Source organism: Lactuca serriola, chromosome 9 (genome assembly GCF_051521515.1).
Source record: "Lactuca serriola cultivar US96UC23 chromosome 9, Lser_US96UC23_V15, whole genome shotgun sequence".
Classification (NCBI taxonomy): domain Eukaryota; kingdom Viridiplantae; phylum Streptophyta; class Magnoliopsida; order Asterales; family Asteraceae; genus Lactuca; species Lactuca serriola.
The window spans coordinates 169,684,840-169,699,886 of NC_136416.1; the positions used below are offsets into that span (position 1 = coordinate 169,684,840).

The following is a 15,047-nucleotide window of genomic DNA, read 5'->3' on the forward strand; positions in this document are numbered from 1 at the left end:
AAGTCGGTGCTATGAGTGTTTTGGTGGGTAGGATTTTAAGATTTATATGATTATCATTTTATTCAAAAAAGTTAACTCATTGGTTCTTATTCATCTTGAATCTAGTAAATACTTGAATATGTTGGTTATTATTCATCTTAGTGATTGTTTGCGGAAAGAAGTGGGTGATGTAAGTAGCTAGCATTATGAGTATGATATTGGTTATTATTCATTACCATGTCTTTGATAATTTATATTTATAGCCTTATTTTAAGAGTGACTTTCACCTGCTGCAAAAGCTGAAAGGATAACATTTCGCGATTAGATTCTGTATGCAGAACAAGAACTAGCTGCTCCAGGTCAGCGCGAATTTTTTTTCTTTGGGTTATATTGCTGTATTAAAAATGCATCAGAAAATCCAAATTTTGAATATTTGACCCGGTTTTGACTTTGCATTAATCCTTATACCAAACCCGGATTTATAACAGTTTTGATTGTTGAGAAAAACTGTTATATGACAGTTTTGACAGTTTTTCAGACAAGGAATGTATATAACCAATTTTTTAGTCAGTTTTCAGGTACTCACGAAAATTACACCATCTCATTCTCTCTTTCTTTCTCTTTGATTTTATCTGAGTCTTATCCAATTGAGGATTTGGGAGTACCACCCAAATACTTCGATTTGAAAGTGATTATCACGATTCTCAGATTTCCAAGTGCCACTAAACCATATTTCTAACATAACTTTCATCTCAATGATTTAAAAAAATTCATCATCTTTAGTACCTCATATTTTCATAATCTCACAACTCACAATTACAAAAACTTTTGGTGACCATTGCCCTCAATGACATCGTTTTTCTCTATTAGCTCAATCATGTTCTTTCACTTATGTACTTCCAATATAATCATTTTAAAGAAATTTCAACATGTTTAAGTTTTCTTTTTCAGAGATTTAAATAAGAAAAGATGTTCAATAAACATTTATGTTTGGGGTAATTACTAATCTAGCCAAATTAAGTAAATGGTTATCAATTTTTAGCCAAAAATTTATAAATGTCCAAATATAGCCCACGAAACCGTAAGTTTCTAAAATCGTCTATTGTTTCGCCATATCATCTACTATTTCGTGTTTTGTATAATTTTTTTTTTCATTTGTAAGCTACAAAACCGTAGGTTTTGGGAATCCTACGGTTTCCTCTCAATTAAGGTACGGTATCCCAAACCATAGCCTACAGTTTTGGGGAAAAATACGTTTTTTTTAATCTACTGTTTTTGGTGTTTCGTCTACTGTTTTGTAAAAAAAAAACCTACGGTTTTAATTTTTTTTTAATTTTTTTATAAGATGTAGAATTATTTTAACAATTATTTTGTTAAATTTTTTTGAGAATTCAAAACATTAGCCTTTAAAAAAAATTGTATTCTTTTTGTGATATAGAGTATTGAAAAGATTGTTTATAAGATGTATAATTATTTTAACAATTATATTGTTTATAAAATGTAGAGTTGTTTTTTGACAATTATTTTGTTAAAAAATATTTTTTGTAAAATATAAAAACTAGTTTGTGAAACTTGACTACTTTTTTATCAAAGTGGACTACTGTTTTGCTAAACTTGACTACTTTTTTGTCAAAGTGAACTGCTATTTTGAACCTACCATATATATATATATTAAGTATTTCATATTTTTGAAATTATTTCGTATTTTGAAAACTGCACTTCTCTCTAGCTTTTTTATTCTCAATATTAACATAATGTGTTGTAACGATTATTTTGTATTGTTCATTACGGATGGAAGATGGGAGTTTGTTAATTCTCAATTATCATATGTTTGGCCACCCGAATACAATCCGAGAATGTTTTATTTCTGTGTTGAATTTTACCAAACCACCACGTACATCGAATTTGTTTATTTGGTGAAGTGCAAGATGGGTCTTCCTGAAGAATCAAAAGTCAGTCTGTCTTATCAATATCCAGAACAACTCTATTATTGTGGTATTGTTGATGATCGTGATATTAGAAAGCTGATCAAGGTAATAAACACCGTTGGAGATAAATATGTGTCTGTCTATGTGGTGGTTGAAGAAGGTGTATCGTGTAACGAAGTAGATGATAGAGGAAAGGCATCTGTAGCTAATTTATCAAGTGGGAAAGGGAGCAACAACCCAATAAGGTAATTTTGAAAATCCAAGTAAAAGTCAATATCATAGTGTCGCTGAAAATGTAAATGTAGTGCCTGTAGTCCCAGAACTGATTATGTATGTTACACCGGAGAATTATAAGTATATCGGTGTTAATGATGTTGGTACATATGTTAATGATGTTGGTGTAAATCATTAATTTAACCAAAAAAAGCACTAGACATGGTGGATAAGGTTGGTAATGAATCTGGAAAACAAGAAGTTCCATTTTTGCATGATGGTGAACTAAAAGGATATGGCGAGTTTGCGGATTGTGACAAGTTGGATATATCCGACCTAGAGAGTGATTCTAACAGAGAAGAATTTGATGATGAACCTAAACTTATTTATTCAGATACCATGTTTCATGGTATGCCCCCATTGCCTTCGTGTCCTGTAAACGATGATGTGAACATTCCATGTCAGAGGGTGGATATAAATGAAGAGATTAAGGTTCTAGAGATTTTTAATGACAAAGAGTTACTCAAGCTTGCAATTGGAAGAGAATGCATGGAACAAGGTAAGCAGTATAAGACTACCAGATCGAGCAAAAAGAAGTTCGAGGTGGTTTGTTTGGTAGAAAATTGTTCTTGGATGGTTAGGGCAAGGGGAATCAAATCGACTACTACTTTCCAAGTCACAAAAGTTGTTGACCAACACACTTGTTGGGCAACAAACTTGGAGTCTAATCATCGACAATCAAAGAAAAAGGTACTGGGCCACTTTATCGCTGAAGTATTGGCCGGAGATTATAATAAAGTTTATCGGGGTAATGAAATTGTGAGGGACATCAATTCGAAATTTACAATCAATATTTCATACCAACAGGCATGGCGGGCAAAACAATATGCATTGTTGATGTTAAGAGGTATCAAAGAGGATTCATTCACCAAACTACCAGCGTATCTGCACAACTTGGTCAAGCATAATTCAGGAAATGTTACTCAGATAAGAACAAATGATGATGATCGGTTTGAGTTCGTGTATATCGCGTTGGGTTGCTCGGTAAGCAGTGATAATTTTTTATAACAAATATAACATATGAATCCTAATTGGTATTTGTTAATGCCATAAAAAATAATTGTAGGTACAAGCGTTCATCAAATATTGTAGGCCGACCCTAATAATTGATGGTGGTCACCTAAAGGGTGAATTCAAGGGCACGATGTTGCTTGCAGTGACAATGGACGGTCAAAACCAAATCATGCCTGTTGCTTATGCCATATGCAAAAGTGAATGTATGGAGACATGGTCCTGGTTCCTTTGAAAACTACGTGAATGTATAGGCAACGTGGAAGATCTTACATTCATATCTGATAGGGCTCCATCCATAGCGACGTCAATTGCAAATATATTTCCTCACGCCCATCATGGAATATGTGGTATCCATTTGTATTTCAACATTTCAGCAAAATTTGGAAGCAACGATACAATACACACATTATTTTGGGAGACATGCAAGGCCTATACTATTAAAAAAATCGATAATGGGATGAAAAAAAATTAAAAAGGTAAATGCTCGTGTATGGGAATACCTACAAAATATCAATCCAGAAAGCTGGGCTAGGGCACATTTTGCTGGGAATCGTTATTTTCTTATGACATCAAATAGTGCAGAGTCGATAAATTCATTGTCAAGATTTGCAAGAAAGATGCCAATATTGATGTTGATTGAGTATTTCCGTGCAACAATGCAACAATGGAGTTTTCATAAACGTAATGTTTCAGGTACTAACATTTTATATATAATAGTACTTGAAATGTTTTTTTACTACTTATATGATCTTATGAAATTATGTATATTTTTTTAGCTGAAGCAAAAACAACACTCACCCCATGGGTTGAAACGATTATTGAAGGAAATAAGAATGCTTGTAATAATTGGATGGTGTATCCTATCTCAAATAGTAGATTTGAAGTGAAAAGCTCTACTCACAAAAATTTCATTGTTGATTTCCAACAAAGAACCTGTACATGTAGGCGATGGCAAATAGATGGCTTACCTTGTGGCCATGTCATAAAAGTGCTCACAATGAACCGTTACGAAGATTGTTCAGAATTTGCTTTAAAATTTTACTTTACAGAGACATTGAGGAAAACTTCTGAGGAGTCTCTGAACCCTTTACCAAGTCCATCTGAATGGGAGATTCCCGATGATTTGATGATTGTGAAGCCACCCATAATGGAGAGACATCAACCAAGTAGACCAAGAAACACTGGCCGTATTCCATCGCAAGGTGAGCGTCCCATATGACAAGAATGTTCTACATGTGGTCATTTTGGACACACGATGAATGATTGTACGGGTAGGGGATCAGGGAGCGGATCTAGGGGGAAGAAAAAATTGACACCAAAGGGCATAATGACTGATGAAATCGCATCCAGAAACAGGTCACTGAATGAAAGCGTGTACCTTACTTTTGATTTGAACAACACATTTGATTTAAATTGTCCTTAGATTAATGTACGAAAGCAATGAATTCCCGTATTTGTAATCTGTATTGTTTGTATTAAACTGCACTTCTGACATTATTAATTAAATCTAGACCCCACTTATTCTTTACTTTATTCCATGAAAAATAAAACACAAACATAAAACATTATAGAAAACGAGATACATCAGTAGCAAACATTACATAAGACATTTCACATATAAGAGTCTTCTACATGAAATATTTGTAATTTTTAACTAGAATCCATGCATCCTCATACTCGAAGTCACTTCCCTCGTGCTCCAAGATGTAACAGTCTTTAACCAATTCTAAAAGATCTTCGTCGTTTTTTATTTAACGATACCTATTTTTAAGATGATGATATCATCGATTGAACCATATGATTTTTTCCTTTAAATCCATCCACTTACCAACAATAGCTTCTTATGTTCTGTGTTTTCCTTCTCTTAATGAGAGGTTAAACATAGTTGTTATGCGGGTCCATTCCTCACCTTCAAAGCAGTCAGGGTTAACCATGGTTGTTACATCCTCGTAAACGTTCATCCAACATCGTGTTACCACCATTACTTCTCTTATCGTCCATGGATGTGGATTATTGGACGGAGCAGCTGCATATGAAGAAGTTGTTTGATTGGAGGCCATATTTTAAATTTGTTTGTTAGTGTGTTTTAATTTTATAGGAGCACTTAAATAAGAAACAAGACTGATAAACAACTAGGTGGATTCCCATGAGTACTGTTTGAAACTACATTATGCAAGCTACAAAGTAGTAGTCAAAGTCTCTAAAATCGTAGTCAAATAATTGTCAAAGAGTAGTCTAATTGTCAGATACCTTACATGGAGATACTGTTTGAAACGTCAAATATACTGTTCGAAAAGACAATACATTATGCAGGCTACGAAGTAGTAGTCAAAGTCTATGAAACCGTATTCAAATAATGTCAAAGAGTATCCAATGGTCAGATACCTTACACAGAGATACTATTTGAAACGATAAATATATTGTTCGAAAAGACAATACATTATGGACCTTGCCTTTACAGCTCCTACATACATATGTGTCCGCGTGTGGTAAGGCCCTTACCTCCACAACCTTAGGCACACTAAGTAATTGGTATTTATCTCTTACAAGTGATTCAAAATGAGTTTCCTTGACAGTGTCCATGAAGAAAGTTTTAACAACTTGCCTGTTTACCTTTATAACCTAAGGCGAACCAACCCGCATACTCACACTCACATCAAAACGGATTTAATGGATCGTTTCCAATCTTGTTTTCTACCTATTGGATGGATGGTATATTTCTTTTCCAAATTTCTTTTGTTTCTTTATATTTGTTAATATTTGTACATTTAAACTAATTGGTTTGCACTCTTAAAAAATACAGGTCTATGCATTCGTAAATTGTTTCTTGCTTGTCCTCTACATAGGTAGTGTCTGTCTTAGAGGGACTACCTAAAAACAATGTTTGTAGCGCTTGCTAAAGATGGGAACAATCTGACTATCCCTATAGCATCTGGTATGGCAGTTAAAAATAATGTGGTATCTTCTACGTGGTTCCTAATGAGGTTAAAAGAATGTCTCGGAGAGGTTAAGGAAGTAGCGTTCATATCCAATATGTACGATGTCGTTGGCTCTTGAGTAGATAATGTTTTCACTGATTCTTATCATGGTTACACTTGTACGAGCGTCCATAAATATTTACGCACAAGAGTTGGCTCTAAAAGATCAATGTAACATAAACAATATGGTTTTGTAAAATGGAAATGTTCATTACCATTATCTCAGGTTACTCCACATCGAATATTATACGCTTGCATCATTTATTAAAACCACAATCTCAGGTTACTCCACATCGATTTAAACAGAAAACTATAAGCAATTAAAAGCAAAATAGGACTACATAGGGATTAAAATGACCATCAACGGCTCTGGTATTTCCCATTCAGATGCAGGGGGAACAACTTTCACATTTCTAGTCTGGTATGTAGTTCCAAACACATCAACAAGATAATATATTTGAACCATATCGGTTAATTCCGTGTTTTTTGTATAACGTGCTGCAACAATAGCATGACCACATGCTATACCCAGACTGCGCCATTTCCCACAAGAACATGTGTGTTGATTAAGATCTAAAACACACCTTCTTTTTAGATCAAAAACTTGGAAAATATCAGAGGGGAACGGAGATGGGATCTCAGGTGGAATTTTTGTTGCTTTCCATCGTAGACACTTTTGCATCCTCCTGTGAAGGACCATCTCTGCGTAAGGAGTGAATACGATGTTCAACATCCATGAAAAGTAAAATGATAGTCAATTATTGATAATTTAATGGTTTATAAAATTTTCTAAATTACCTCCCACGACACTGCGTTCTGCAAACGTCTGTTGGATGTACTAGACAATTACATCAATTAGCGTTATTATCGGTACATTGTGTTGAGTAACCGATAATACCAATAGGAATTCTAGAATATTAATGTTTAGTACATTCCAACGTATATTAGGGAAATAGGCCCGTGTCCATTTCGTTTTGCCGATGTTGGCAAGAACCTCATGTGCTGCATGACTTAACTTTGAAAATGATTTTTCAAAATCTTGCGTGGTATATGCTTTGCATGCAAGGAAGAATAAGTAGTCTAAATTTGTGCTTTGACCAATTCTTAAGTGACAGTAAATCACAACACTCATAGACGAATAACCATGATAAGCCTCAGGGAATACCTGACCCACAAAAGAAGAAATGGTATCGTCCATATGATGGGTTTTAGCCATAAGAACTTTCCTATGTGCGCATGCAAAACCCTAATGCTTGGATCTAGGCTTTCTAATTAAACATGCTTTGAATCCAAGACTTCTAATGACTAATTAGGAATATGAACAATACTAAATCAGATCTAGAATCATACCTTTGAATCTCTTGTTTGATCTTGTTGTCTTGGAGCTCTAGAGTCACAATTGTCACTCCTCTAATGGCTTACAAACACCAAATAGCAAGGAGGATGATTTGGGAGAGAGGTGAGGAGAAGGAATTCGGCCAGGGGTTCTCTACTTTAGATGAAGTGCCGATTTCCCTTTACCATAGGGTCTATTTATACTTGTAGACTCCTTAAGGGTTACAACTTAAACCCTAGTTGGATAATCTTCTCTTAAAGCAATCCAAATCCATTCCTTAGATAGCCTTGGACGATTTTAAGCTATCCCTAGCTTCTAGAATTCATCCAACCCTTATCCAATATGGATTTATAGTCTAAAGTTTAACTATCAAATAATTGACAGTTTATACCCTTTTATTTAATTAATCTCTTTAAGTCACCAAATTAATACTAATTAATTTATGACTTATATTAATCAAATAACAATATTATTATTCTTTATATTATTCTCATAATATATTAATAATATTTATTCTCTCTTAATAAATCATCCTATCAAGTTGCTATGGTGAAGGCAACCCAAAAGGACCATGCACAACCGGGTCAAATGCTTGCCTAATATAGTTGCAGCCTTAGACACTATTCCAACAGTCTCCCACTTGGATAAGTCTAGTAACTATATGCACAAGTACAATTCGATTTGTAATCGTAGCTCTCAAAGACGCTGTCAAACTCTGATCTAATCAATCTTGTCCTTTAGATAAGGGATTGTATAGTCCTCTGTTAGATATCATGCTGACAATTCTATGGAATGATTAGTCTAGCATTTAGGTTTCTCGATCTCTGATTTATTCGACATAGAACTTAATCGAACACATCAATTCATTTCTGACCGAGCCCGGCACATAAGTCAAATCAAATCATCGAGCGGCCGAGATATCGCTTTTACCTTCTTAGGATAAAAGTTACAGATAAACTTTGACTCATATGCATTTACTTATTCATTAACCAACTTTACACAACAATGTGTTTTATAACACCGAGTTACTGATGCGTTTTTGCATTATCAATGTACAATCAATTAATAAATAACAAACCATATATCTAGGTTTTAAGACTATATGATATTATCGTCTTGCGATCACCATTTTATATCATATTCCATAAGGTGATTCCAGCAAGCACGGGTTTGTTCCAATGCTCAAAACTATTTATAAGCACGCATGAATGTTGCAGCAATCTTTTGCTATGTCTAACACCATTTAGGCAATCTACACACAAATTCATGACAATCTTCATTCATATCTACTTCCAACATATGAACGATCGTGGACAATTTGAATAATTCGATTATTCTTAATTAACTCAATTATTCTGGAAGTCAAAACATGCAAAATGAAGCAATAGTTAAACAATTAACATAAGATAGTAACATTACTCATAAATAAAACTCCTTTATTTAATCATCAAATGTTAATTATATTTATCTATTACACGTTTCTAATACTATCTAATCTATGCTAATATCATCGTTCAACCCAATACTCCTAGCATGCTGCAAGTGCTTAACCCTACTCAGTCTTTTCGTAAGCGGATCTGCAGGGTTATCTTCTGATGATATCCTCTTCAGTACGAGTTGTCCTTCTTCTACACGATGTCTAATGAAATGATATTTTCTATCGATATGTCGTGATCTACCATGATCCCTCGGTTCCTTGGTCAAGGCAACCGTTCCTTCATTATCATAGAAAATCTCCATGGGCTCCTTTATGGCAGGTATGACTCCAAGATCACTGATGAAGTTCTTCATCCATATTGCCTCCTTCGACGCTTCGCTCGCTGCAATGTACTATGATTCGCACGTTGAATCAGCTACGGTTTCTTGCTTGGAACTCTTCCATGTCACTGCTCCTCCATTCAGGGTAAAGACCCAGCCCGACTGCGAACGGTAGTTGTCCCTGTCGGTCTGAAAGCTGGCGTCACTATACCCTCACACCTTCAAGTCATTACTCCCTCCGAGGACTAAGAACCATTCCTTCGTCCTCCGAAGGTACTTAAGGATATTCTTCACCGCAATCCAATGGGCTCTGCCAGGATTCCCTTGATATCTGCTAACCATGCTCAAAGCGAAGGCTACATCAGGGAGAGTACAAGTCATAGCGTACATGATTGAGCCAACTGCGGAAGCGTATGGTACTCGGCTCATTTCTGCTATTTCAGCATCGGTACTCGGACTTTGAGTCTTACTCAACTTGGCATTACTTTGTATCGGTAATTCTCCCTTCTTTGAGTTTTCCATATTAAAACGTTTTAGTACCTTCTCTAAGTAAGTGTTCTGACTAAGTCCTATTAGTCTCTTACTTCTTTCTCTTACTATCCTTATTCCCAAAATATAAGAAGCCTCTCCAAGGTCCTTCATAGCGAAGCACTTCCCGAGCCAGGACTTAACTTCCTGCAGAGTTGGAATGTCGTTTCCTATGAGTAATATGTCATCTACATATAGAACGAGGAAGCTAACTATACTCCCACTGGCTTTGACATATACACATGATTCATCTTCGCTTCGTACAAATCCAAACTCTTTGACTTTCTCATCGAAGCAAAGATTCCATCTGCGAGACGCTTGCTTAAGTCCATAAATGGACTTCTCAAGCTTACACACTCTATTCGGATGCTTCGGATCCACAAACCCCTCTGGCTGAGCCATGTAAACATCCTCAGCCAACTTTCCGTTAAGGAAAGCGGTCTTGACATCCATTTGCCGAATCTCATAATCATGAAATGCAGCAATCGCTAGCATCACTCTAATAGATTTTATCTTCGCAACCGGTGAGAAGGTCTCATCATAGTCAACTCCAGGAGTTTAAGTAAAGCCCTTCGCAACTAATCGCGCTTTATATGTGTGTACGTTTCCATCCACGTCGGTCTTCTTCTTGAAGATCCATTTGCACCCAACGGTCTTACGTCCGGGCACATTATCAACCAAATTCCAAACTTGGTTATCGTACATGGATTGGATCTCGCTATCCATTGCCTCTTTCCATTTTGCAAACTCCGGGCCTGCCATGGCTTCCTTATAGCTATTAGGTTCATCAAGGTTTATTAGTGTACCATCACTAATATACTTGTCCCCTTCGGTAGTAATATGAAAACCATAAAACTGGGGTTGAACTCTAACTCTATCGGAACGTCTAAGAGGTAAGGACTCGTCAATCGGTTTAACCGGAGTTTCCTCCTCGGGTTGAGTGCCAGCGGTAGAGGTTCCTTCATCTATCGACTCTTGAATCTGTTCAAGCTCGATTTGCCTCCCACTGTCTCCTTGGCCTATGAGTTCTCGCTCTCGGAAAACTCCTCTCCTCGCAACAAAGACAACATTGTCCTTCGGTCTATAGAAGAGATATCCAAAGGATTTTTGCGGGTAGCCGATGAAAATACATCGCTCACTTCGAGGTTCGAGCTTGTCATGAGTATCTCGTCTTACGAAAGCCTCGCAACCCCAAACCTTGATATGTGCCAACGAGGGAGCTTTCCTTGTCCACATTTCGTGAGGTGTTTTGGCAACCTTCTTAGTAGGGACTCGGTTAAGGATATGGGCGGCAGTCTCTAAGGCATACCCCCAAAAAGAGAACCATTCTCATTATTAAAAGAAAATCTAAAACCTTGTCTATATAAACCATGAAATGAAATGATGTTTCTAGCCATTTCTGGCGAATAGCAACAATTGTTCAAATCTAAACATAAATTATTCCTAAGCACTAAAGAATACACTCCAATCTTGGTCACAGGCGATGATCTTCTGTTCCCCATGATTAGATTGATCCTTCCTTGCTCCACATCCCTACTTCTTCTTAGTCCCTGCACATTAGAACAAATGTGATAACCACAACCGGTGTCAAGAACCCAAGAAATAGCATGATTAGAATCGTTAGATTTAATTGTGTATATACCTGCGAAAGACAGCTTGATCTTTCCTTCCTTGATGGCTTGCAGGTACTCTGGGCAGCTTCTCTTCCAATGTCCTATCTTATGGCAGTGGTGACACTCTGCCTCCTTAGGGCTGGGCTTAGCAGGATCAACTTTGGTCCCACTAGAAGAGGCACCATCTCGGGCTTTAACCTTGCGATAGTTCTTAGACGAAGCCTTCCTCTTTTTTCCCTTTCCTTGACCAATAGCCCAGACAGGAGCAGCGGGTGGATTGGGAGTTGGTGCAACAGACTTGTCTTTGAAGTTGCTCTCAGCGACCCTCAATAGACCTTGGAGTTTGCTTAGAGTGACCTCCTCTTTGTTCATGTGGTAGGTCATCCTAAATTGATTGTACATCGGAGGCAAAGAGTGAAGCACCATGTCGATCGCCAAGTCTTCCCCGAAGTCAACATTTAACTTGCGAAGGCGGTCGACATACCTTTGCATCTTCTTCAGGTGCACGGTAAGAGATTCTCCATGACCCATCTTAGCGGAAATCATGTTAGTGAAAATCTCATAACGCTCTTGTCTCGCGTTCTGGTGGTATCTCTCCAATAAGTGTTGATGCATTTCGTACGGGTACATGTCCTCATAGGACTTTTGGAATTCGGAGTTCATGGTGGCTATCATGATGCAATGTACCTTCGTTGCATCGCGCTCATGAGTTTCAAAAGCGGTTATTTCCGCCGAAGTAGCGATTTCAGGGTTGATTTTCTCGAGCTTCTCATCGAGGACATACTCCTTATCCTCATAGCGAGCAATGGTGCGAATGTATCTTATCCATTCGCTAAAGTTCGTTCCATCGAAGGTGACCTTTTGGCAAAGGCTCATCAATGTGAAGGAACTAGCAGCAGCGTTGTTTGCGTTCGACATCTACAATTAGAAAGGACAAAGATAGATTAGAATATGAATCCCTAATTATCACCCAATAAGAAAATTAGGGCTAGGATCTAACAACAATATTTACTTATTAGAAAAGGGATGTCGTAATCCAACATGCAAATAAATTGAAGGTAAGTGAATGACGATTCACTAATTCACCACCACAAAAAACTAACTATAAGTCCTAAATGTATTGAGAATTCCTAGGTTCGGATGAGATTCATTGAAACTGTTCAATGGCATGTTTAAATCTCGATATGCCCCTCTTGTTTGTGACTGGGATACCGAGGATCACAAAGCGGGTGTGAATTACCATGCAAATTCACATGGTGCCTTCATTGTAACGATCACCTATTCGATGTGCCAGTAAACCACACACGCTCCATCGAACTATGATAAACAATGAATCACCCTTTGCCACCTTTTCTTAGAACCAATTAGTGTGCCGGTAAACCACACACGCTCCACTAACTTCTTAGCAAGGGTGCTAAGTGTAATTTCATGGGATTGCATCAATTCACTTTTCCTAAAGTAACTAAGACTGGGAAATTTTAAAAATGTGCAGTTACTTTACATATTATACTTTTAATAAGAGAATGAGGTTGCCTTATCCTACCCGTTCGGCTAACGACCCTCCACTGATCAAGCAAGCGGTGGGTGTGAGTGTACACCCATTAAGCGCCATTTTATAGGCCGCAACCTTATACCCACCTTATAGATCGGCATATTTAGTCATACATATATATTATTCTTGTAATATTATATTAGTATAGGGTTGTATTTTAAACCTTTTAAAATCTAGGGTTTGAAATTTAAATTGTCTAAATTAAAACTTTTAATCACAAAATATAAATTTCAAAACTTGAGGACAAGTTTTAAACATTTAAAACACGGAGGATCAAATAACAAATAATTTTAATTAACAATTAATTCCCTAATTATCTATATTTGATTTATTCAAGATTTCATGCAAGATAATTACCAAATTAATCAAAATAATTAATTAATTATCATATAAGGAAATTAAATATTTTATTAGTTGATAAATATCTGTAATTAGATCAAGATTATAGTCATATATATCAAAAAATCGGATTATGGTTGATCTAATATGATTAAGGTAAGTTTCCATAAGATAATCATGAAGAAATCCCGAATCTGACCATTCCTGACGCTTGGACTCGCCGAGTGCACCAAGGGACTCGCCGAGTCAAGCCAACTCGCCGAGTCCACTATGGAACTCGCCGAGTCCATGACTCAGAAACACAAAAATCGAATTTTGCAGTTAAATTTCAAACAAACAAGCAACAATTAAATAGAAACCAAGCTAGGCTCTGATACCACTGATGGGTTTTAGCCATAAGAACTTTCCTATGTGCGCATGCAAAACCCTAATGCTTGGATCTAGGCTTTCTAATTAAACATGCTTTGAATCCAAGACTTCTAATGACTAATTAGGAATATGAACAATACTAAATCAGATCTAGAATCATACCTTTGAATCTCTTGTTTGATCTTGTTGTCTTGGAGCTCTAGAGTCACAATTGTCACTCCTCTAATGGCTTACAAACACCAAATAGCAAGGAGGATGATTTGGGAGAGAGGAGAGGGGAGGGAATTCGGCCAGGGGTTCTCTACTTTAGATGAAGTGCCGATTTCCCTTTGCCATAGGGTCTATTTATACTTGTAGACTCCTTAAGGGTTACAGCTTAAACCCTAGTTGGATAATCTTCTCTTAAAGCAATCCAAATCCATTCCTTAGATAGCCTTGGACGATTTTAAGCTATCCCTAGCTTCTAGAATTCGTCCAACCCCTATCCAATATGGATTTACAGTCTAAAGTTTAACTATCAAACGATTGACAGTTTATACCCTTTTATTTAATTAATCTCTTTAAGTCACCAAATTAATACTAATTAATTTATGACTTATATTAATCAAATAACAATATTATTATTCTTTATATTATTCTCATAATATATTAATAATATTTATTCTCTCTTAATAAATCATCCTATCAAGTTGCTATGGTGAAGGCAACCCAAAAGGACCATGCACAACCGGGTCAAATACTTGCCTAATATAGTTGCAGCCTTAGACACTATTCCAACACCATATTGGTTATGAACACAACTTCCCTACCCTCTCCGATAGCATCCTTCAACCTCATAAGGAACCAAGTGTAGGAGTTAACATTATTTGCCACTTCGATACCAAATTCTATTGGCGTAGTGTTGTTGTTTCCATCCATAGAAACTGCTACGAACATTGAATTAACATACTCTCCTCGAATACGAACACTGCCTATGAAGATGACTGAAAGCATGCATCTTAAGAATGCGTTGATCTATTTCATAGTTATTACAACACAATTATTAGTTTTTAAACTAATTTAAATCTTTTTAGCACAAAAAATAAACAAATCGAAAGTACATTACCACACATTGAATAGCAAAAAAACATAGTTCAAACCGATCCAAAACATCGGTTTTGATGAAAGTGTAACTATGGGGATTTGTACGCTGAATGTTGTGGAGGTAAACAGGCGAGCTGGTAAAGCTTTCTTCATGGTCATTGTATGAGAAACTCATCTTTAATGTTGACGATTTAAACAATAATTTAGTGATAAGTCTTTCTGTAATTCACTTCAAAAGCTATTAAAAGGAATAAAGTAGTAGTAAAATGCTAGTAAACTGTAGTGAACGGGTATAAC

At 36.4% G+C, this 15,047-nt stretch overlaps 1 protein-coding gene across 1 annotated transcript; it reads left to right on the forward strand.

Moving 5' to 3' along the window:
• Nucleotides 1-2,342: 2,342 nt before the first annotated feature.
• On the forward strand, nucleotides 2,343-4,413 carry LOC145076286 (uncharacterized). The gene is made up of 4 exons (XM_079022218.1): nucleotides 2,343-3,164; nucleotides 3,247-3,369; nucleotides 3,671-3,887; nucleotides 3,971-4,413. Exons 1-4 carry the CDS (start codon nucleotides 2,343-2,345, stop codon nucleotides 4,411-4,413), a joined length of 1,605 nt encoding a protein of 534 aa, XP_078878344.1.
• The last annotated feature ends 10,634 nt before the right edge of the window (nucleotides 4,414-15,047 follow it).